Source organism: Neopsephotus bourkii, unplaced genomic scaffold (assembly GCF_033783945.1).
Source record: "Neopsephotus bourkii isolate Nb327-2 ecotype Australia unplaced genomic scaffold, CSIRO-AGI_Nbou_v1 NB_1785, whole genome shotgun sequence".
Taxonomy (NCBI): Eukaryota; Metazoa; Chordata; class Aves; order Psittaciformes; family Psittacidae; genus Neopsephotus; species Neopsephotus bourkii.
In genome coordinates, this window is record NW_026902259.1 from 1225243 (window position 1) to 1249110 (window position 23868).

The 23868-nt window shown below is 37.7% G+C and overlaps 1 protein-coding gene across 3 annotated transcripts in view; it reads left to right on the forward strand.

Annotated features, from left to right (window-relative positions):
- Window positions 1-23302, forward strand: part of PCDH17 (protocadherin 17) — a 94642-nt gene extending 71340 nt beyond the window's left edge. For 2 of the 3 annotated variants that reach the window (XM_061380054.1, XM_061380053.1), the window contains exons 5-6: window positions 12194-12268; window positions 21184-23302. In XM_061380054.1, the coding sequence (XP_061236038.1) occupies window positions 12194-12268; window positions 21184-21866 (758 nt within the window). In that variant the 3' untranslated portion in view covers window positions 21867-23302. Of the gene's footprint in view, window positions 1-12176; window positions 12269-21183 lie in introns of all 3 variants that reach the window. The other variant, XM_061380055.1, reaches the window with a different exon arrangement.
- The last annotated feature ends 566 nt before the right edge of the window (window positions 23303-23868 follow it).

Sequence of the window (23868 nt, forward strand, 5' to 3'; positions counted from 1 at the left end):
AATAACAAATTTGATACAATTTACCCTACTGAGTACTCAGCACACCTGAAGACACTGAAAAAAGGACACAGAATAAATGTCTTACATAAATTTGTCTTTTTCCTGCCCCAAACACAACATTTCCCATAAATTTGATGGGTAGAGATTGGCTTTAGACATGCAAAAGAAATCTTAAATTCAGGTGTGTTTTAGCATCCAGGCTATTATTAGATTTTAAGGTAATCACATGGCACAAATTAAGGATTTTATATATATTACAGATTCATTCTCAGAAGGCTTTACATTCCCCATTGCAGCCTTTGATAATTCAATTAGTCTCTCAAAAAGTTGGGAGTAGCTGATAAATTCACTTTAATGTTAAATCAAGTACCCCAGCAGGTTTCTCTTAATATGATCACTTCTCAGGGAGCTTAGCTCTAGAGATTATACCTCCCAAACACAGCTTTTTGCTAGGAATATATGGTCCTTTCGAGCAGATTAAAAGAACTGTCTGTACCAACATATCTTTTCACCATTAATGAAGTTACTTCAGATCACGACAGTGATCTCATTCACTCTGATGGCTGTCCACCTAGTTTAATTTATTTTAATTGGCAGCCTTAGGTCCCTCCATGGAACAGAATTCATGAATATGATGAATGATCCAAGGAACAGAGAGTGCCATTAGACAAGCTGAATTTAACCCTTCCTTTGCAACACTGTTGTTTGGGATTCCCAAATCCTACTGGCAGACACTGCTAAATAATAAGCAGGAGGGTATCTGCACTGACCGTGTCTTTCAAGAGCGCTGAAAGTAATGCCAGTTCCGTTTGTCTGCCTCTGGGAAATGAATAAAGAATATGCCACATGCAAAAGGTGAACAACAGGATTTAGCATGGTAAATAGATGCATGTCCCTGCATAAATCAGATAGGAAACCAGATAGACAAATCCTAACAAGAAAATGGCGCTTGCTACTTACAAACACTTGGCTTTAATAAGCAGATCGTCATTGACCTTCTGTACTGAACTGCAGTTTTGCTAGAAGGAAGACCTGAGGTTTAGATATATTCATCCATGTCATCAAAGAGACATGTTGCCATCATAGTCAGAGCAGGCTAACTGGAACACTGAAACCTCATAGGAGCATCTGTGTTTTCCTTTCCAAAGGTAGAAATCAAAAAGTGTCAGAAATATACATATGCCTGTCTGTGTGAAACACTTTATTATGTATTTTCACTACACTTTGATTTCCTATTTGAAATTAAGTAGGCAATTATATTCAAGAATAGCATTTGCTGATTGTTTTATAAATGGATCCACACAGTAAGCAAAATAAATATATTACTTCAGCTGTGACTTTTTCAGAGGTGGTTTGCAAACAGTTTAATTTATAATTAATTAGTCTAAAGAAATTTTAGGGAAGGCATTCTAGATAAACATCTAGATATAACATATGATTTCTTCCCTTTCGTTCTTTGGCTTGAAAATGAAACTTACATAATAACTCTTTTTTATTTAGTGGTTAATCTATGAAAGAATTGCCTTTTATTTTCCCAAGCTATATTTATATATTTTAATATAATTTTAACGATTATTTTCCTTTTAATAGCCCTTAGTTTTTTTTTTCCTACTGAAAAGGAATGCTCTAAAACTGAAAATATCTACCTTATGTTTTATCCCAGCATATGTTGTGAATATTAGCCTGTGCAGTAATACTCTGAAATGTTTCTTGAAATTATGCAGATTCAATGAACTGCAGATGAAAATGTTGCAGGCAGTTTGTAACATCAAGCTGCAGTCGAATTTATTTGTATATCAGTAGGCTGTAGTGGCTAAATGTAGCTGTGGTAATATATCACAGGAACATTTGACAATCCAGATATATTCTATTGGAATACCATCATTGGTTTTACATTTGATTATGTTTAAAGAAAAATTAAGTGTTAAATAAGTGTGTCAGCTTTCCAGAGGACTGTGACTGATGTTTTATTGATAAACTTGTTGGCAGTTGTTTATCATCCCATTCTGACCCCCTGAGAAATACTTATTCAACAAATCAAAAAGTGCATGTAAAATTTAAACTGTTTATTTAAAAAGAAGTATTTGTGTTGATATTGAAAGCCACAGACTTAATGAATGGAAGAGCTCAGTCCTACTCAAAACTTTCAAATAAAATTTTTCAGATCAGAATTGTTTCTGAGAATAGAACCAGTGACTAGTGGAAATCCCAGGTTTGCTGCTCTGTGTCAATAAATTCTATTTTGTCCTTGGAAAGGGACATATTATGATTCAGTTTTGGGCATCTCAGGAAACCTATAGGCTAACTCCAGAATCCAAGGTTAGCAGTTACATACTCTCAGGACAGACAGGTAGATATGAAAAATCTGTTACAGAAATATGAGCTATGATTCAAGAAGCTCCCCTCATTTTATTTCCCTAGCTAAGCAAAAGCTAAAGGTATGCTTTAGTAATATCTGCAGAAGGTATGTAGGTTTGAAGTGCAGCTAAAAATGAAAATTGGAATGTAGCTTCTTTGCAAAGTATTCATTACTCTGCTGTATTTAGGATTCAGATCTGTGAGCCAGCAGAGCCTGGGCTGCAAAAGCAAGGTATGGCCAGACAGAATAGTTGTCAGGAAGGAAGTTGGCTCTCATTTGCCTCTGCCTCTAGATTCCAGCAGGATCTAGGATGATATTCTGGCCATACCTAAGATGCCAACTTGCTCTGTAGACAAAGTATAGTTGATTAGCTGATCTGAACTTCTTTTGCTAAATTTCTGGAAATAATTAAAATAAAATAAAATAAAAGCCACCAAGTCAAACATACTGCTTCTGTTATGGTGGCAGCATGTATACATCAGCAAGCAACTCCTTGCTATAGTTATGACAAGCATTTAGTTGGAGCCAGAGCTACAGCTGCAAGAAGGGAGTGGATCAGGTACAGTTTGCCTCAATGAAGAGTAGCAGACACCAATGTGTTCCTTTAGGTATTCAAAATGGAGCACTTATTGATACAGATTTTAATTCTGTAAAAAAGCAGTAGCTTGTATAAACACGGTATTACAATATTAAGGGATAAGTAAAATTGATTTACTTTTGCAAGAAAATAGCTCAGTGGGAAAATACCAGGAATCTTGATCTGACTAAATACTGAATGAATATTCTGTGGAAATCTCAGAAGCTATATGTGCATGTAACCAGTAAGATATTAGTCTGTAAAGGGATGATTTTCTGACCAATGGGAGGACAATGTGCATTACGAGCACTTCTTGGAAAAGGGGTCTCGTGATGCTGAGTTACACACCTAAAGCCCATCTACATTAAATTAGGGAATACTGGGCCCTTAGAATCAAACCTGACTATTTTCTGAGTGCTGAAAAACTTAAGCTAATAGCATTATAGGAAATAATAGGGAAATTAGCTAATAGGAAACAGCCAGAAAGATATATACCCCAGAAAGGGTATATATCTCTAAGACAGAAGTTGATAACTTCAGGACATCAACTCAATGCATATTCAGTGAGAATAGGTGGGCCTATCTGTGGAGGGTTTTAGATCTGGAGGCCTGTCACTGACATTCTCAATGATTCTTTGAATCCATCCTTCTCCATTGTCTCTAGAGACAGCATAAGAATTCTAGCGTAATTTTATTTGTCAAAATTAAATTATGTGAGTACTTCTGTTTCTTGAATGAAATTGCTCTTATAGCTGCTTCTAGCCGTCTGAAGAAAATAATATTCTGCAGCTGAGTCTACTTCCTGTGGGGTTCTTTTTTCAGTCCATTGAATGACCAGAATTATCCCTTAAACAGCAGATTAGATGGAAGCTCTCTCTGGTTTGCATACCTGTTGTTTGATAACAACACCCAGACGGGTGAGGGGGAAGCTGCTTCCTGCAGTCTGAGGGGGATGAAGAAAGACTACAGGGCCTTGGGGCAGATGGTGAAAGACTCTGGGGCTCAAGTGATCTTCTCTTCGCTCCTTCCATCTTCTATTGATGATGTGGGACTGAATGGGAAAATTCAGTCCATAAACGATTGGCTTCGAGGCTGGTGCTGCAGGCAGGGCTTTGGATTCTTTGATAACGGCTGGTTTTATAGGGCACCGGCCTGGACATTGGCATGTGGGAAAGGTTTATCGCACAGAGGCAAAAGGATGCTGGGGCACGAATTAGCAGGGCTCATTTGGAGAGCTTTAAACTAGATTCGAAGGGGGATGGGGTTGTAGCTGGGCTTGCCTCAGTGGGACAGCACTCCGGAATTGATGAAGACTGGGAGGCCTCCTGTAATCCTAGGGTGAAATTGGTGTGCTCAGCTTGCTCCCTGAAATGTCTGTACTCCAATGCGCACAGCGTGGGAAATAAGCAGGAGGAGCTAGAAACCTGTGTTAAGTCAGGAGATTATGATCTGGTGGCAATTACAGAGACGTGGTGGGACAGCTCACATGACTGGAATATAGTCATGGAGGGCTATGTTCTTTTCAGGAAAGACAGGCCAGCCAGGCGGGGTGGTGGGGTTGCTCTTTATGTGCGAGAGCAGCTACAATGCGTTGAGTTCTGTCCGGGGACAGATGATGAGCGAGTCGAGAGTCTGTGGGTGAGAATTAAGGGGCAGGCTGGCAGGGGTGATACTGTTGTGGGGGTCTGTTACAGGCCACCGGATCAGGGTGAGGAAGTTGACGAGGCCTTCTACAGGCAGCTGACAGCGGCCTCACAGTCACAGGCTGTGGTCGTCGTGGGGGATTTTAACTTCCCTGATGCTTGCTGGAAGGACTACTCGGCAACCCAGCCGCAGTCCAGGAGGTTCCTCCAGTGTATAGATGATAACTTCCTCATGCAAATGGTGGATGAGCCAACCAGGAGAGGTGCGCTGCTGGATCTCATCCTCACTAACAAGGAGGGTCTGATCGAAGCAGTGAAGGTTGAGGGCTGCCTTGGTTGCAGCGACCACGAGATGGTAGAATTCAGGATCTTGTGTGGTAGGGTCAGTAGAATAGCAAGTAGAATCGCAACCCTGGACTTTAGCAGGGCAAACTTTGGCCTCTTCAAGCAATTGCTAGGGGAAATCCCATGGGCTAGGCTGCTTGAAGGTAAAGGGGCCCAAGATAGTTGGTTGACGTTCAAGGACTGCTTTTTCCGAGCTCAAGATCAGAGCATCCCGACACGTAGGAAGTCAAGGAAGAGGGTCAGGAGACCTGCGTGGCTAAATAGGGAATTGCTGGGTATGCTGAAGTGGAAGAGAAGAGTTTACAGGTCATGGAAGGAAGGGCTGGCCACTTGGGAAGAATATAAGGCTGCTGCTAGAGGATGTAGGAAAGCTGCTAGGATGACTAAGGCCTCCTTGGAATTAAAGCTGGCGAGAGGGGTCAAGGACAGCAGAAAGAGCTTTTTCAAATACATGGCAGGTAAAACTAACACCAGAGGCAATGTAGGCCCGCTGATGAACGGGACGGGTGCCCTGGTGACAGAAGATACAGAGATGGCAGAGTTACTGAATGCCTTCTTTGTCTCTGTCTACTCTGCCGGAGGCAGTCCTGAAGAGCCCTGTACCGCTGAGACCTCAGATGAAGATAGGTCAACGGAGCGGTCTGCCTTAGTCGATGAGGAATGGGTTAAAGACCAGTTGAGCAATCTGGACATCCATAAATCCATGGGTCCAGATGGGATGCACCCGCGGGTGCTGAGGGAACTGGCAGAGGTCATTGCTAGACCGCTCTCCATCATCTTTACCAAGTCTTGGGAAACGGGAGAGGTGCCTGAGGACTGGAGGAAAGCAAATGTCACTCCTGTCTTCAAAAAGGGCAAGAAGGAGGACCCGGGTAACTATAGACCGGTTAGCCTCACCTCCATTCCTGGGAAAGTGATGGAACACCTTATCCTTGGTGCCATCTTAAGGCATATCAAGGATAAGAGGGTTATGAGGGGCAGTCAACATGGCTTCACCAAGGGGAAGTCATGCTTGACCAATCTCGTAGCCTTTTATGAGGAAATAACACAGTGGATGGATGATGGCAGAGCGGTGGATGTGGTCTACCTTGACTTCAGCAAAGCGTTTGACACGGTCTCCCACAGCATCCTTGCAGCTAAATTGAGGAAGTGTGGTCTGGATGATCGGGTAGTGAGGTGGACTGTGAACTGGCTGAAGGAGAGAAGCCAGAGAGTTGTAGTCTATGGGGCGGAGTCTAGTTGGAGGCCTGTATCTAGTGGAGTGCCTCAAGGGTCAGTACTGGGACCAGTATTATTTAATATATTCATCAATGATTTAGATGAGGGAATTGAGTGTACTATCAGCAAGTTTGCTGATGACACTAAGCTGGGAGGAGTGGCCGACACGCCAGAAGGCTGTGCTGCCATCCAGAGAGACCTGGACAGGCTGGAGAGCTGGGCGGGGAATAACTTGATGAAATATAACAAGGGAAAGTGTAGAGTCCTGCATCTGGGCAGGAACAACCCCAGGTTCCAGTATAGGTTGGGGAACGACCTGTTAGAGAGCAGTGTAGGGGAGAGGGACCTGGGGGTCCTGGTGGACGACAGGGTGACCATGAGCCGACACTGTGCCCTTGTGGCCAAGAAGGCCAATGGCATCCTGGGGTGTATTAGAAGGGGGGTGGTTAGTAGGTCGAGAGAGGTCCTCCTTCCCCTCTACTCTGCCCTGGTGAGACCTCATCTGGAATATTGTGTCCAGTTCTGGGCCCCTCAGTTTAAGAAGGACAGGGACCTGCTGGAGAGAGTCCAGCGCAGGGCAACTAAGATGATTAAGGGAGTGGAGCATCTCCCTTATGAGGAAAGACTGAGGGAGCTGGGTCTCTATAGTTTGGAGAAGAGGAGACTGAGGGGTGACCTTATTAGTGTATATAAATATATAAAGGGGGAGTGTCACGAGGATGGAGCCAGGCTCTTCTCAGTGGCAAACAATGATAGGACAAGGGGAAATGGGTACAAACTGGAACACAAGAGGTTCCACTTAAACTTGAGAAGAAACTTCTTCTCAGTGAGGTTGACGGAACACTGGAACAGGCTGCCCAGGGAGGTTGTGGAGTCTCCTTCTCTGGAGACATTCAAAACCCGTCTGGACACGTTCCTGTGTAACCTTATCTAGGTGTTCCTGCTCCGGCAGGGGGATTAGACTAGATGATCTTTTGAGGTCCCTTCCAATCTCTAACATACTGTGATACATACTGTGATACTGTGATAATAAAGCCTAAACAAGAGGGGTGAAAAAATTGTGGCCTGTCTTCCTGCTCGCTAGGACTTAGTGCACATGGTAAAGAGGAAATCAGACTTTTCAGAAGACTTCAGCTGTAACAGTACCCTTTCCCTGAATCTTAAATAAACTTAGGCAGGTACAGTTTTCTAACGTAAGACTATGCTTCATATTCTTGCTCAAAGAAGTAAATCTTAGTAAAAGAAGCACCTTGAGCATATTTCATTTTTTGCTATCGTGGATTATGTTAGACATCAAATTGCCAGCTTTTTTTTTACCTTACTTTACAGGAAGAACTCATTTCTGTGTGTTTTCCCAATTAGAATAATATTTATTTATTTATTTATTTTACTGTGCTGGGGGGTTTGAGATGAACATTGACATAAAGGTGAAAACAACTTCAAAGAGCCTTCATTCTAATACTAGTTCTATGCAGCTACCTCAGTCTTTTAGAATATTGTTGTTCTGCATGGTCTGCCAAACCAAAGAGCAAGATTTGCCATGCTCTTTGATCTTTTAAAAACATACTGAAATCTGAAATCAAGTGCTTTGCCTGAATCTTGACTTTCCTGGCAACACTGAGCTGAATAATGTACTAACATGTAAAGTACCCTTAATAGCACCTAAAAAAAAAAAAAAAAAAAGAAATTATATATCTTCAGAATCATTCCAGCTATGTCTGGCAAATGATTAAATGCTCTGAAGTCTGATGTGGATAAAGAAGGAGGATCAATGATCAAGAAAGTGAAAAAAGGAGAATAAATGGGAAAAGAAATTCTATCTAAAATGACCACTTTGATTAAAAGGCTGCACAAAGTGACAAATGTCATGCTAAGAAAAAAAACAATCTCTATTTAAAGTTATTCAGAAGGCAGAGTTAAAATATTTTGCTGATAGCTGTAGTACAGAGCTTGCATATCTTGCCAATAATGCAAAAATAGATCTACAAAAATCACATATATCTTTTCATTTATTTCTATTGCATTAACAATCTAGGTTAGAGGGTTTTTTACATAGTAATACTAGGGACAATTAAGTCTGTTTAACACAGAGACAGATGCCAGATGTATGCATGTAGCAGTTAGAGAAGAAGCATATGCATAGTATCAGCTCCGTAAATAGTCGGGCTCCCTAGGCACTCAACAGTTTTGAAGCTAAGGGAGGGAATGTTTTTATGTTATAACATCTTCCCTTGGTGGTAGCAAATTAGCTGCCTTGTATCCATCTTTAGCTGGAAATGCAGAGAGTCACTTGAGAGTTTACAAATAAGTTTAGAGCTCTGCTAGACTGTTTCTTGGATACCCGGGAAGTGGGATACATACCATGTGTGTGCTGTAACAGATGGACTTTAAAAAAAAAAATAAAAAAAATTTTGATTCTTTTTTTCCCCATAAGATGATTTTTTTCGCTACCTTTGACTCTTCACAGAATTTGTTCAAGGCCACACTGAGCTTTGTTTTCAGATTGGTGCTTCACACACGACTTTTGTCTCCTTGGGAATTACTCAACTCTTTTTCCTAAACAAAACCAAGTCAAAACTATATTTTTATCAGGAAACCTAGAAGCTGTTTTACAAAAACCATGTGGTAGATATTTTGGGGAGTAAGGGTCAGTTTTCTCTGCTTCTCATTGTCTGTGATACTAAGAATTCAGGCCAATAATAACTGGACAAGTCTCTTGCCTTTTTTTTCCAATTGAACAAAAGGTCTGGGAGGAGAAGGACATATTAAAATTGAGTAATGAAATTCTAAATCAAATAAATATAATAGTATATATTTATATATAAATATATTTAATAATATATTTATATAAATACAAAAGTAATAAGTTCCAGTAATTAAAAGGTCTTTGAATATCCCCAAAAAACTGAGCATGATCCATGTCTAGAATAAGTTTTACTGCGTTTTATAGTATGACTGCCCCATTTCTAGGGTTGTAGTACTTTAAAAATTTTCTTAAAGGAAGTTAATAGATTGACACTGACATATTTCTGAATCCTTCAGCAGTTTTAGAGGTAGCAGCTGCATCTTTTACTTGCTTTACCTGAACAGTGCTTAGTTTATCTAATGTTTGGATAAGCAGACTAAACGCACAGCTAACAGAAATTACCCTGTCTGCATCTTACTTTGTGGTGAAATTTGTAACTCGTCTTCAAGTCTACCTCCAGGACTGAAATAGGCTTTATAAGAACATGGCCTAGATGAGGGGGTGCTCAAGACAAGAAAACAGCGTCTAAGATAGCAGGCTTAGAAAGTGAAGATATTAGTGAAACTAATGAAAACACAGTGACAACATCTTTGTAAATAGTTCCCAAATTCTTCAGCATATGTTGTCACATCATAGTACTCTGATATCAACACAAAAGTTGAAACTATAACAAATGCAAGGATGACAAGTAAAAAAGTGACTCTCGGTTGAGCAGCTCAGCTGCTACAAATAAAAGTAACTATCAGAAGAAATTTTCTGTATTAATTGTTTTACTATCTATAATCTTCTCGATCCTTGAAATGTGAGAAAGTGATCTGGAGCTTAAGGCTCTTGAAGAATCTGGGGAAAAGAAGATGTGAATACTCCAAGCATCTTCAGTGTCTCTCAGAAATTCACTTACAGTTCATGAAAACCTGACAATATGGTACTAAACCTGTTTACATGTACAATTCTTTCTGCAAAATTAGTAATATTTAGAGAGATTTGAAAAAAGCATCCTTAATTATCCTTTCTGATTGATCGAATTGGAGTGCTGTCTAGGCAGAAAGCTAAGTAGAATAGCATTATGAAGATCAAATTCCTAAGGGAATGTGAGTGCTTCATAAATTGGCATAATGGTAATCCTATTCTGCAGATCTCTTTTGAAGGTGGTAATAAAACACAACATCAGAACTTACTAAATAATAGTCTAGGGCACAATCTAATCAAACAATAATGAATATGTTATTTAGCATAGGGGAGCTTTGGAGCTCTGTGATAAATTCTTTTTTCCTAGGATAAATAACTTGCTCCTTTTCTGTATCTGTATATCCAAGTGAGAATTCCTTAAGAAGCAGTGTGTTCCTTCAGGCATTCAAAATGGAGCACTTTGACACAAATTTTAATTCTGTAAAAGAGCAGTAGCTTGATATAAACGCAGTAGTACAATATTAAGGGATAAGTAAAATTGGTTTACTTTTGCAAGAAAATAGCTCAGTGGAAAAATACCAAGAATCTGGTATATTTGCCTGGAGAACTTCAGTTTTTCTTCTGAGAGCAACATCACAGAAGTGTTCTTCCTCGTGTTGTATGCATTGTACCTCCCATGAAGTCCAAAGTATACAACCCATATAAGACATCAACTTTTGTAAGCAGAGAATGATACCCAGTGGGCTTTTCCACCTGTCAGTATAAAACAGACATTGTCTCATTACGTCTGGTAAAGGAGATTTTGAATGTAAATTCAGGCATACTGGCAAGAATGCGGAGAAAACTATTCTCTTTCACTGAATTGGTCAGATTTTGAATGGTCCAGCACCCATACAACCTTTAGTCATTTTTTGTGTGACTTTGTAAAGGAAAACAGATATCATTTAAAAAGCTTCACTACATTAATTCTGTTTAGGACAAAATCATGATCCTACACAGAACCTGACAGACTTCCACTGAAGACAGACTACCTATAGTCATGATAGAAACAGAACCATCAAAAGGATGTAGAAACAGATTTCTTCAGAAGCCTGTCATGTCTCTCTCATCCGTGGCACCCTCATCAGTCAATGTCTGCAAACAAGTTGTCCTATCCAAATATGAGACAAGCTTACAAAGCAAAAAGCTTGGTGCCTTCTAATTAAAGATTTGTCTACTGAGATAATTGGCAACTGGTGAGGAAGGCTCAGCGGTGTAATATGCAGCTAATACTTGGTGGCTTGACGGTGTGACAGATGGGGATAGCTTCTTTAAATTATGGAGCTTTTATACTGGTATCTTCAGGAAATGTCAACAGCATGATTATAGATTCACTAGTGCTGTCTTTCCTTCCCATTCATTGCTTTTGCTAGTCATAATCACTTTTACCTCTTGTCTCTAACTATATAATCTATTGTTATTTGCATAGGATGCCTCATGGTGGACGTAGTTAATAACTAGATTCCTAAACATTGGTGCAATATAATACACAGTATTAGTATTTACTAAATGTTTCAATTTAGGTATGGAAATTAATAAATTGGATATTATAATTATGAATATCTCCCAATAAAGTGAGCAAAAATAATGTGAATATCATGCAGATGTTGCAAATGATCACACAAATTAAGTTAGGTTTCAGATTTAAGAATCACTGCAACTGTAGGCAGCAGTGCTGAAAAAAATCCTGCTGTTAAATGCGTGGAGCTGCCTTGATAAGAGTGCAAAAATATGTTATAATAAAAATGTTCTTTCTAACATATCCACAAGCTTGTTCTCTTCTGTTAATTACTGCAGGTTTATTTCTCTTCTTTTCCAGGAAACAGCTTTCGGGCTCTACAACAAAGATTTACTGGTTAAAACTTTGAATTTGTTATGTTAGCAAAGTTTCCCTGTAGCTTCCCAGCTAAGTGCAGGAGTGGCACAGCTAGCCCTTGTACATTTCTTCTCTGCAGCCTCAGGCTACAGAGAATTTTTTATGGTGGGATGTGAGAGAGCCCGAAATGTCTTTTAATGACTGTCATATGGTCTTTTTACTGCAAATTAGAGTAGGTGACAGTCTGACTTACAAGCAAATGCTGGAAACCAAAACCGGATGTGCCACTCCTCTTCCTCCTCTGATAGGAAGAAATGAGACAATCTTTTCACTAGTCAGACATCCTCAGTTCGCTGCCAACTGTAAAATTCTATGTTTGTACCTTTGAGAAGCACAGTGAAAATCTTTAAGGACTGTGAGCTGTGCCTGGGTCACAGATAGATAGAAATTGTTTTTCTGCTGTGGAAGTTCTGAAATTCTTGTAAAATTTGGAAGCAGAGCCTATTCCTGTCTGTGACTCACAGGTCTGATTTGCCTCCAGAACAGCAAGGCAGAGGCCAAAGACCCATTGTTGGGATCTGTGGACCAGCCCGCTGTGAGGATGGAAAATTTTCAGGTAAAATAAATGTTTTCTTGTTCTTATTCTGTGTTTAAATTAAAAAAAAAAAAAAAAAAAAAAGTGTGATTACCATTAAATTTCAAGTATGAATTTAAAACATAGTTGTGTAAGAAAAGTATTAAATGTTCTGTAGTGCTCCATGTAATTCTGAAATACTTGTCCAATATTTATAGTTTAGGACAAATGTGAACTAATTAAATCCATAGGCCCACCATCTTTTTTTTATTGCTTTTTAAGCATTTTATGCCTTATCAATATAAAAATATATTCTCTTTATCCTGTGCCCAGAAAACAAGTAAACAAGCAAAAAACAACCAACAATGGGGAAACTATGTAAGTATTATAGACCTCAGAATCTTGTAGTTACAATATCAGGAAAAGACCACAAGATCCAAGAGATTTCAAAAAGTGGAATTCCATTCTCATTTTACTGCCAGTCACTTTGCTAATCTGAGCTACATAATTGTTTTGCCTAACTGAAAGGAGCCTTTAAACAGACAAGTCAATATAAATACTCAGATTGGAGACAGCTCTGTTTAATAACAGCAAGCATGTGTATAGAAGTATTTGTTTACCTCTGCTCATTTATGTCAAAATCAATTGTAATTAAACAGGAATCCAACCACAGCAGTAGTACTTTAGCTGATTATTCTCATCAGAAGTGTCATATACCCCCAGTGTTTAGGACACTGCAAAGAAGCCCATTATTTTTCTCCTGTAATAAATACCTCCTCATAGTCTTTTCAGTTCTTTAACAAAGGCAATTGCTTGTCTCAAGTGAAAAAGTAAGACACCATTTCATATCAATTCTGGGCGGTTTTCTGGTCTATCACAGGAGTTACTGAAGTTCTGAAAGCCAGATTTATATTCTCTATTAGACATTAGATGCAGTTTATGGTGCACCTATTTGCACATATGTACAGAAAATGCAGCTCTTTTGTGTCTATTCAAGGAATTAAAATATGCAAAGCATACTTTATTTTATTAGTCTAAAGCAAGTACTGATTAATTTATTTATTTTTTAAATAGTGTTTGTGGTTGGACTAGAGTAATATAAACTACAGAGGATTTTACACGTTGTTTTATTACTGAGTATATACTAAATGATAATATTTTCAATAATGAAGGCAAATGCACAACATCAAAGTTGAAATGAATAAATCTCCTGGGGAAGCAGTGTGAACTCCATGTGTGCATTTAAAGAGAAATCGCTTTCTCTGTGATGTGAAACTAGGGTCAGCAAACACATGCATTACTGTTCACTCTGTAATGCAATGAATAGCAGAGCATTTCAAGAGTTACTGTAGTTCATATCAGCAATGTGAAATAGCATGCTTCAAAGTAAAGAAGACATGCATTTTGGAATGGGTCCTCCAATGTGTTTTTTTATTTGTAGCTGTTAGTTGATAGCCATTCCAGTCAAAAGTGTCAGCCAACGAGCCGCTTCTGAGAATTGATGTTTCTTTTTTAGCTTCCATATTTATAGAAAGAAGGAGGGAAATGGGCAAATTGAAGGGGGTATTTATATGATAGTAGAACATATGCATTGAAAGAGAAAAAAAAAAAAAAAAGAATTAAGTAGGCAAGATACCTGAAAGACAGGCTAGCATTTCCTAGGAAAAAAAAAAAAAAAAAAGCAAAAGCTACTGACAGTTTAAAGGTGAAATTTATTAATATATTTACCTAGCCATATTCTTATTTAGACTTCATCAGTGGACATGTGGTAATACAAAGCTACTTTTTTTAAATATTTTGTGAGTACAAAGTTTGTGGGAAAGAATGCACTTCAGTGACCATTTACCAGGACAAATCTTATAAATTATAATGATCTGAACTCTGTTTGTCTTGTTTAAATTCAAATACAATTTGATAACATCACTTACAGATTTGGGGAGGAATATGATTGTAAATGTCTAGGTCTAGGTCTATATCAAGGTATGTGTTCAGTCTTGCATATAAGGGAAAGCAGATTTTAAATATATATGCATATACATATATTTCTATACATATATATATGTATAGAAAAAGCTAAATATGAACACTTACATATATTTAATGTCTGATTTCCCCTATGCACAAGACTGGACGTTTACTATTATATTATATCGAATACTTTGATATAGAGTATAAAGTTCTTCATCTTATAAACACACTATATGAAATATTTAATGAAAATGTTTGTATGCTGATGTTCTCTGTACATGGAATGTTTACTTCTCGTTTGCTTATCTGCTTTGTGTATGTGTGATTTCGATAATTAGAGTCCAGCTAAATTAAAAAAAAGAATTTATTAATTCTGTTTGTCTGATCTGAATCACTAGTAAGAAAAAAAAATCTTGAGTTACTTCTTTGTTATCATTATGCAAATTTTATATAATTAGTGAGTTGAACTAAGATATCTCAGTTTTAGCCACTGAAAGGAGCCAGCTATCTAAAGCATTAATTAATTAACTTAGAGTGAAATCATTACCCATAATTAATTCCACTCATAATATTTATGAATTAATAGGACAATAAAAGTATATTTTGCTTTAAGCTTGCTACAGAAGCCAGAAATTAAATATAGCTGCTCTGGTAATATAGAAAAAAAAATGTAAGAAATGTCTTTTGATGCACCAAAATACATACCTTGCGCTGCATTTTATCTTGCCAGCATAACTGTCATCCTACACCACCTTAAATTTCAATCCAGTGTACATTTCCTATCTAGGTGACTGTTGTTTCCAGATAGCTTGTTTCCTTTTCTTTCTACAGCTGATAATTTAACAGTTCTATTTTAGTGTATGTTCTCCCGTAAGTGCATAAAACACTTTGGACTGTTGAGCCTTAAAGCTCCAGAGAGTTAGGAAAACCTCTAGGCTGGTTCTGTTTATTGTACACACTTTCACAGTTGAAGGTTTATTTTCAACAGGAGGGACACAAGTGTAGAGATAAAGACCAATGGTGCACATCACCCTACCAGCACATCTTTCTGTACAACACAGTGTATGACCTATTTTACATATGTATATACATTTCTATATTTCGCTTTAAATTGATTCTGCTTTTTCATATGTACTAATTTGGCCCTTGGTGGTGATAGTTCATGTTTATAGTTTCTGCTGCTGGTACAAAAATGCCTGTTTGATTTTCTTCACTGTCTGCTATCTGCAGCAGTCAAAATTACGGGCTAATGGTAAGATGGGCAGCTTATAATGTAGGATAATCAATACTCAAGATCTGTTTGCTATGATGTGACATAAAAGAGTGAATAAATACAGATTTTCACGACTAGAACACCAAAGCTCATGCAATGCAGGTGGGTTTTTTTTCAAGGTCATTCAGTATTTGTTTCTTCTTTTTTTCACTTCATATTTAATTCAGTCACTGTTAGGATGCCCAGGGAGCAGAAGCGGAAAGTTAGTCAATAGCATGAGTATGAACGCGAGTATAAAAGCTACTTCAGCAGATATAGGAAATAAGAAAGGGAAGGAAGATACGGCATGCAAGATATATAACATGTATGTGCTATATATTGTATATCTCTTTTACTTAGAGATTGCCAGCAAACTTTATATTTTTATTGGCAGTAATTAATAATGTAAACACTGTGTAAGAGTTATGCTCATGCCCAGTGTATGTGTAGGTAGCATGCATAAGAGCTAACAATTTAAAATCTTAGAATGTAACTTGGTTATAATAAAATTAACCTAATCAGTCTTGAAAGTCTCAAATGATAGGTTTTGTCACAGCACTGAATACCTAGTGTAGTTAAGTTATTTGCAGTGGCTAAGAACTTCTTTGATCTTTACTTTTCATGTTAAGTTTGTTAATTTCAATATCAGTTCAGGTTTTTTTTAAATACAGTTCAGTCACATTTTAAAATAAGAAGCAGTGTTGAAATATAATTTCCCAGTTGCATATCTCATATGCATATATATATGTTATCAATGTAAATAGCAGACAAATATTATGCACATATACGAATATTTATTTAATGTATTTTAAGTTATGCAAAACTACTGCCTGAGAGGGATGAAGTGTTTCCCTTCTACAGACATTTTTTTTATGGTTTAATGAAATAGACTGTAATGTATTGAAATCTTCCCAGTTGTGTCAATTGTTGGTCTTTCAAAACACTATGAATTCTTGAAACATTAAATATCATTAGAAAGACTTACAAGAAGTAATTTTTAATTTCTTTTTTGTCTGAGAAAGAAAGGAACAAAGAGGAGATCTACTTTGATAGAATAATTGACAAGAGAGAGAGCAGAAGAGAGATGTGCTGGTCCATTGATTGTGCAGTTCTGAGCATTTTATGGTAGCTAACATACAGCAGGCTTTTATTTCCATCTTTTGCTAAAAGGGGACCAAAGTTATTTACAAAAATTCATAGAAAGCATAGTTAGGTTTACAAAACAAATGTTATCTGGAATACTGATAATTATTCAGGGAAATCTTTAAAAGAAACAGAAAACTTTTACTCAGCATTTCTATAAATTCTATATAAGAGAGAAATTATTTCAGATATGATTGGAGAAAAATCCTAAACATAGCAGCTATTATTTGTCATTACTGTATAGGTCCACTTTTAAAGCTGAACACTGACCTTGCCACAAATCTACTTGCATGATTAAGAGGAAGAGAAAAAGAGAAAAAAGAAAATAATAGCAAGCATTTGTAAAATATAAAGTTTAGAATTAACATTAAAAGGGTTGGGCTTGGGGCATTTTTTAGTTTGCTTCTGTTGGATTTCTATGATAAAAATGTAATCAAACCTGGTTAGTATAGCTATTGGCCATTCAGTGCCAAAACTTGGAACCTTTCTTTCCAGTTTTTTTGCCCATTTGCCTTTTAAAATACGTTGATTTGTTTTGGGTTTTTTGAGTTTTATGTTTTCTTTTTGAGAGAGAGAGAGAGCAAGGGAAAGTAGCAGTTTCACTTGGCTTTTTTAAGCAGCAGCTCTTTGATGCTATAGAAGCTGTGGAAAACTAGATACAAAGAACTTTAGTGGAGGTGAACTAATGAGTGGAATGAGGTATACAGTAATGTCCTTTATTTGTGTGTCTCCCATTTCATTAAGCAATTGTCACCACATATGTTGTCACTATGGTTATGCAGACCAATGTTATCTTATTCAAATTAAGTCATATCAAACACCACATACTTAAATGTCTTCCTTAAACTCTTCGTTGTGTCAGGTTGTGTCACTGAATTACAGTCCCTGGGATGAGGTTGTTTTTTTACTCCTGTTTTCCATTACAATAATTCCTATTTCTTATTGTACGCTAAAAACATGCAGCTTACTTTTCCTTGGAGGCTGTAGAATCATAAAATGGTTCGGGTTGGAAGGGACCTTGAAAGACCATCTAGTCCAACACCCCTGCTATGTGCAGGAGTAACTTTCACTAGATCAGGTTGCTTGAAGCCCCATCCAACCTGGCTTGGAAATCTTCTAACCATGGGACATCCACAACTTTCCTAGGAAACCTGTTCCAGTGTCTCACCACCCTCACATTAAGAGTTTCTTCCTCATGTATAATCTAAGGTTACCCTCTTACGGTTTACGCAGTCCAGGATACAATTGACTTTCTGGGGTATGAGCGTACATTGCCAGGTCATGTAAAATTTTTCATCCACCAGTATCACCACGTCCTTCTCCACAAGCTGCTCTCAATCCATTCATCCCACAGTCTGTATTGATACTGGTGCTTTCCCGAACTCACATGCAGGACCTTGCACTTGGCCTTGTTGAACTCCATGTGGTTTGCACTAGCCCACCTCTCAAGTCTGTCGAGGTCCCTCCAATGGCATCCCTTCTCTCCAGCATGTCGAATGCACCACACAGATTGGTGCCATCAGCAAACTTGCTGATGGTGAACTCAATCTCACAGTCATGTATCACAGTATCACAGTATCACAGTAGGTTAGAGATTGGAAGGGACCTCAAAAGATCATCTAGTCCAATCCCCCTGCCGGAGCAGGAACACCTAGATAAGGTTACACAGGAACGTGTCCAGGCTGGTTTTGAATGTCTCCAAAGAAGGAGATTCCACAACCTCCCTGGGCAGCCCGTTCCAGTGTTCCGTCACCCTCACTGAGAAGAAGTTTCTTCTCAGGTTTAAGTGGAACCTCTTGTGCTCCAATTTGTACCCATTACCCCTTGTCCTTTCATTGTTTGCCACTGAGAAGAGCCTGGCTCCATCCTCGTGACACTCCCCCTTTATATATTTATATACACTAATAAGGTCACCCCTCAATCTCCTCTTCTCCAAACTATAGAGACCCATGTAATTGATGAAGATATTAAATAATGTGTCCCAGTGTGGACCCTTGAATGACACTATTCATTACTGGTTTCCACTTGGACATTGATCCATTGGCTACAACTCTTCATGTGTGGCCATGCAGCCAGTTCCTTATCTATCTAATAGTCCATTCATGAAACCTATATCTCTCCAATTTAGCAGCAACAATATTGCACAGGACCTTATCAAAAGCGTTACAAAACTCCAGGTAAATGACATCTATAGCTCTTCACTTTTCCACTCAGGGAGTCATTCTATCATAAAAGGTCACTAGATTAGTCAGGCACAAACTGCCCTTGGTGAAGCTGTGTTGGCTGTCTCTAATTACCTCCCTGTCTCCCATATGTTTTGATATATCTCCAGGAAGATTTGTTCCATGATCAGGCTCAGAGGTGAGGTTGACTCACCTGTATGAATTTTCTATTTAAAGCCTTTCCGCTACATTCTTTTCCTCAAAAATCACCCTGTATTATCCTCACACTGTACTTCATTCTGTCTTGCTTTCGATATTTTTTTAGGGTTTACACCAATCTTAGATTTTAAACTCAAAGTACGGAGCATGCATACAGAATGATACTTTTTCACTGAACTGTCGCTAATTAAATTATCTCACCCTGACTTAGAATCATAGAGTCATAGTATCATAGAATAGTTAGGGTTGGAAAGGACCCTAAGATCCTCTAGTTCCAGCCCCCCTGCCATGGGCAGGGGCAGCTCCTACTAAACCATGCCACCCAAAGCTCTGTCTAACCTGGCCTTAAAAACCGCCAGGGTTGGAGCATGTTCCAGTGCCTCACCACTCTCACAGTAAAAAACTTCTTCCTTTTATCTAACCTGAACTTCCCCTGTTTAAGTTTGAACCCATTACCCCCTGTCCTACCACTACAGTCCCTAATGAAGAGTCCCTCCCCAGCATCCTTATAGGCCTCCTTCAGATACAAGAGGGCTGCTATGGAGTCTCCACGAGGACTTCTCTTCTCCAGGCTGAACAGCACCAACTTTCTCAGCCTGTCTACTTAACTGTTTATCATGACATAGCACACTTTTATTTAAATTTAAATCACATTTATTCATGTCTTTTTAGAACAGTTAAAGCTGTTCACACTATTGAATTCTCATAGATCACCTTTGGTGTTTCTTCTGTGTCAGGATTCTGCAGTGCAACTGTTAAGAAACTGGTGGTGATACTATCAGGTTAATAGAAATTTATTTTCTAATTTAGAAAGATGATGATCACTTCAACTTTTTGTGTCTTTGAGTCAACAATTTTGTTCTGCTTTTCTGAAGACCTGTGGGTCATGTCTCTGTGTATGTTTCATGTTTACATTTAAAGGTATGCTCACAGGTTTTTTGTCTAACTGGAATTCCAGGCATTTTGTAAATTCTAAATTCCTCAAATAAAATGAATATTTTAACCCACATTTTGTGGAAGAAAATATTTAACAGTTAGAGGGCAGTTTATAACAAATTGAAACATAGAGATGATAAAAGCATTTATTCTATCAGTATTGAATAGAGAGTACTGAGAAGAAGAAAAAGAAAGCAACTTGGATCAGAGTTGTGTTTTTCTAAAAAAAACCCACCACAGATTGAAGGTGTGTTTCTGTAATTTTCTTTATCCCTGACATTGGGTTGGAGTCATGTGTACAATTATAAAATGGTAAATGGTGGCCCAAATATATTTTATTACTATAAAATGACAGGCAAGATAAAGTCTTTTGAAGCAAAAAGTTTTCTTTTAATTGTAAAACAGGAAGTATCAAAATTTATGTTCTAAAAATGTAGTGAATAAAAAAAATGTTATATATCTATATTCTTTGAAAGAAATAAGAATATAAGAATCCTACTTGAAAACATTATCAGTTCAAATAATGTGTCACAGTTTGTCATTCTTCCAAATTGTATGTATTGAGCAATCCATTTTCGCTTACTTGCAACAAAACAAAAAAAGGGGAAAACTGATTACATGATCCATTCGCATGTTTAATAAAATTGCAATATGCACTTTTTGACAAGCTTATACTTAATGCATACTGATGGAAAACTTTAGTTCTCTGTTCTCAGCAGGAAAAGTATGCTTTTCAAGAAAACCTTTTTATTTTGTGACTGTTACACAATGTAACAATTATAAACTAATGCAGGTGACAAAAATGAAGAAACAGCTTGCTGATTTTAGGAAGTGTTTGTATTTCCAGAAAAGCAGTCATTGCTCAGTTACTTGATTTGAAAAATTAATCCTGATAATGCCTTTTGTGTTCCTTAAGTACTGTTCACTCGTTTCTAGGATGAGTTTCACAGAACAAAGTCTAACAGATTTCTACAGCAGATTAGTTTACAGATGAAGATCAGTTCCACTGAGAATGATTCTCTAATGACCCTTTTACACTTCCACTGGGCTGTGTGAATGCTTTAATGCATAGAGAACAAAGTTAAATAAATCTATTGTCTTAACTAGCAGGTTTATATAATATTTCTGAAATATTTTAATTATAGCTTCTTTTTTCAACATAATTAAGAAACCAGATGTCAAGTAAGCCCATAATGTGTTGATCATAGCCTATCTATTAGTTTTAAAAAATCGACTTATAATTAGATTTTTTTTTCTCTTTCTTCTTTGTTTTACAGAGCAAGAAGAATGTGTTAACTGCACAGATGAATGCAGAGTGCTTGGTCATTCTGACAGGTGTTGGATGCCACAGTTCCCCACAGCTAGTCAGGCTGAGAATGCAGATTATCGCACAAATCTCTTTGTACCCACAGTTGAAGCTAATGTTGAGACTGAGACATACGAAACTGTGAATCCCACCGGGAAGAAGACTTTTTGTACCTTTGGGAAAGACAAGAGAGAGCACACTATTCTCATTGCCAATGTTAAACCTTACTTAAAAGCCAAACGTGCCCTGAGTCCTCTGCTTCAGGAGGTTCCCTCAGCATCGAGCAGCCCAAACAAGACATGCATTGAGCCTTGCACCTCAACAAAAGGACCACTGGATGGTAGTGAAGTGAAATCAGGAGCCTTGTCTGAACCAAGCAGCCAGTACTTGTCAACTGACAGTCAGTATCTTTCACCTAGTAAACAGTCAAAAGACACTCCCTTCATTGCATCAGATCAGATGGCTAGGGCCTTTGCAGATGTGCATTCCCGAGTGAGCCGAGACTCAAGTGAGATGGACTCTGTTCTGGAGCAGTTAGATCGTTCAGCCCGGGATCTAGGCAGAGAGTCGGTGGATGCCGAGGAGGTCGTGAGAGAAATAGACAAGCTCTTGCAGGACTGTCGGGGAAGCGACCCTGTGGCCGTCAGAAAGTGAGGGGAAAAACAAGGACAGGGTGGCAGTTGTGTTCCACTTCTGCTGATTAAAAGTAAATCATTAAGTAAATCCCCTGGTTGTAACAGATTTACAGGAATGAAAGAAGACCAATGCTGCTTTAAGGCTTTTAGTGAACATCTGAAGTGCCCACAAGTATGTTCTTTTCACTGCTCTTTCTTTTTGACAGATGATGCTGGTTTCATTTTGTCCAAACATTCATTAGGACAGAGTCAAGTACAATAAGAACAAAATGAAAGAAGGAAAGACGGTGCCATTTTGACAATCTGATAGGAAGGTATGAGAAAGATGGAATGGAAATACATCTAATATTATAAGACTGTCCTCAATAGCTGATGCTGATTTTACTGTTTACGTATAAACCCCAAGAAAAACAGGGTTGAATAATTCTGATCTGTGGTGGATTTCCAGCAGTCACCACAGACTTCTACTGAAAGTCCTAAAATGAGTTCTTGTAGTAGTCCAAGTGACACCAAACATTAACATTCATTTGTGGTAAACATTTATGTACAAAGTTACCTGCCACAAATATATATAAAAAAAAAAAAAAAAGAAAAAAAGAACAGGAAAACAAAAAACCCATTCCAGATCATTCTTCAACAAAACATATCCTGATCATTAGTAAAGCACCTCACGTCATATTAAGGTAAAATGTAAAATGATAGAGTCCATCATGTCCTGCACACACATAAGCTAATTCACTTGATAAAAGAGAAAAAAAATTTAATATCTATTTAGCGTTTTAGTGTCCAACAAACTATAAATAGCTAGTAGTAAGTTTTAAAAAAACTAAAGTAAAATAAAGTCTGAAAAAAACCCAACTTGTGTTTAAGGGTAATACACAAAATAAATTAACATTATTAACACTTTTTTATTCATTTGTGGACACTAAAATAGCTCAGGAAAGTGAAAATGTCTCAAGATAACCACAAAAGTCACATGATCATTTAAATGTGCAAATGTAAGATGATTCAGTGTGTTTACATCAAATGACATATTTTTATTGATTTATTGCAGATTCAGTGCATATGAGCCAAATTGTTGAGTGTATAAGAGCTATATTGTGTATTTTATTAAATTAATATATAGTTGTGTTGCAAAAATATTTGGGCTTATATTGTAAATGGCAAGTGTTGCCTCAGTAGCTGTCGAACTCTATGAGTTTTGTTTTTTCCTGCTTCCTTTTCCCCATGGATTGTGGGAAGCAGCGCCTCAGAGCAAAGTCTCTTGTTTAATGTATGGTCTACGAAGTACTGCAGTACATAATCTGTTCAAAATGTGTTTGAGTGAGCTGATGGAGCTAACTGAATGGCCTACAAATACATCCATCAGTCATTGTTATGTGCAAGTCCTTGTAGAAGCTTCTATTGCAAACCCATGTTTAATAACAAAAATTACACTTGAACCAACATCTGGAACTTCTTTGTTTTGTTTTGTTTCCAAACACATGCACTCAGCGTCTTTAATGAAGTATATTTGATTGACTTCCTAAGAGACGTCACCGTTTTCAAAGTTTTGATATTAAGGTCAGAGAGATGAAAAGTAGTAATGCCAGTGTGTCATGAGCAGGATTTTATCTGTTTCTTTGGAGTGTGCAATTTCTTACTGCAGTTCTAGATATACACTGCTTATTTTTTTGGGGGGGGAGAAGGGAAGAAGGGGTGGGGTTTTTGTTTTCATTGAATGGTTTTCATTCATCCTGAAAAGTATTTGCAGAATAACTTGGGATACAGTTTCTACTTTTTATTATTGTTTTTTAAGGGTGTTTTTAGTGTTTGAAAAATTCAAAATTGCCTTCAGATTAAAGTTAAAAAATAATCCACATTTAAAATGAACTTGCACAGAACAAGAAGCAACAGAAGAATATAATGTTTATCTCAGGATTTGTCCCTTATATACATCAGATATTCTTGGAAATACCACTCTGGTACATGATTTTAAAATGGTGTATTTGGTTTAGTAAATTTAATATTACTTTACAAAC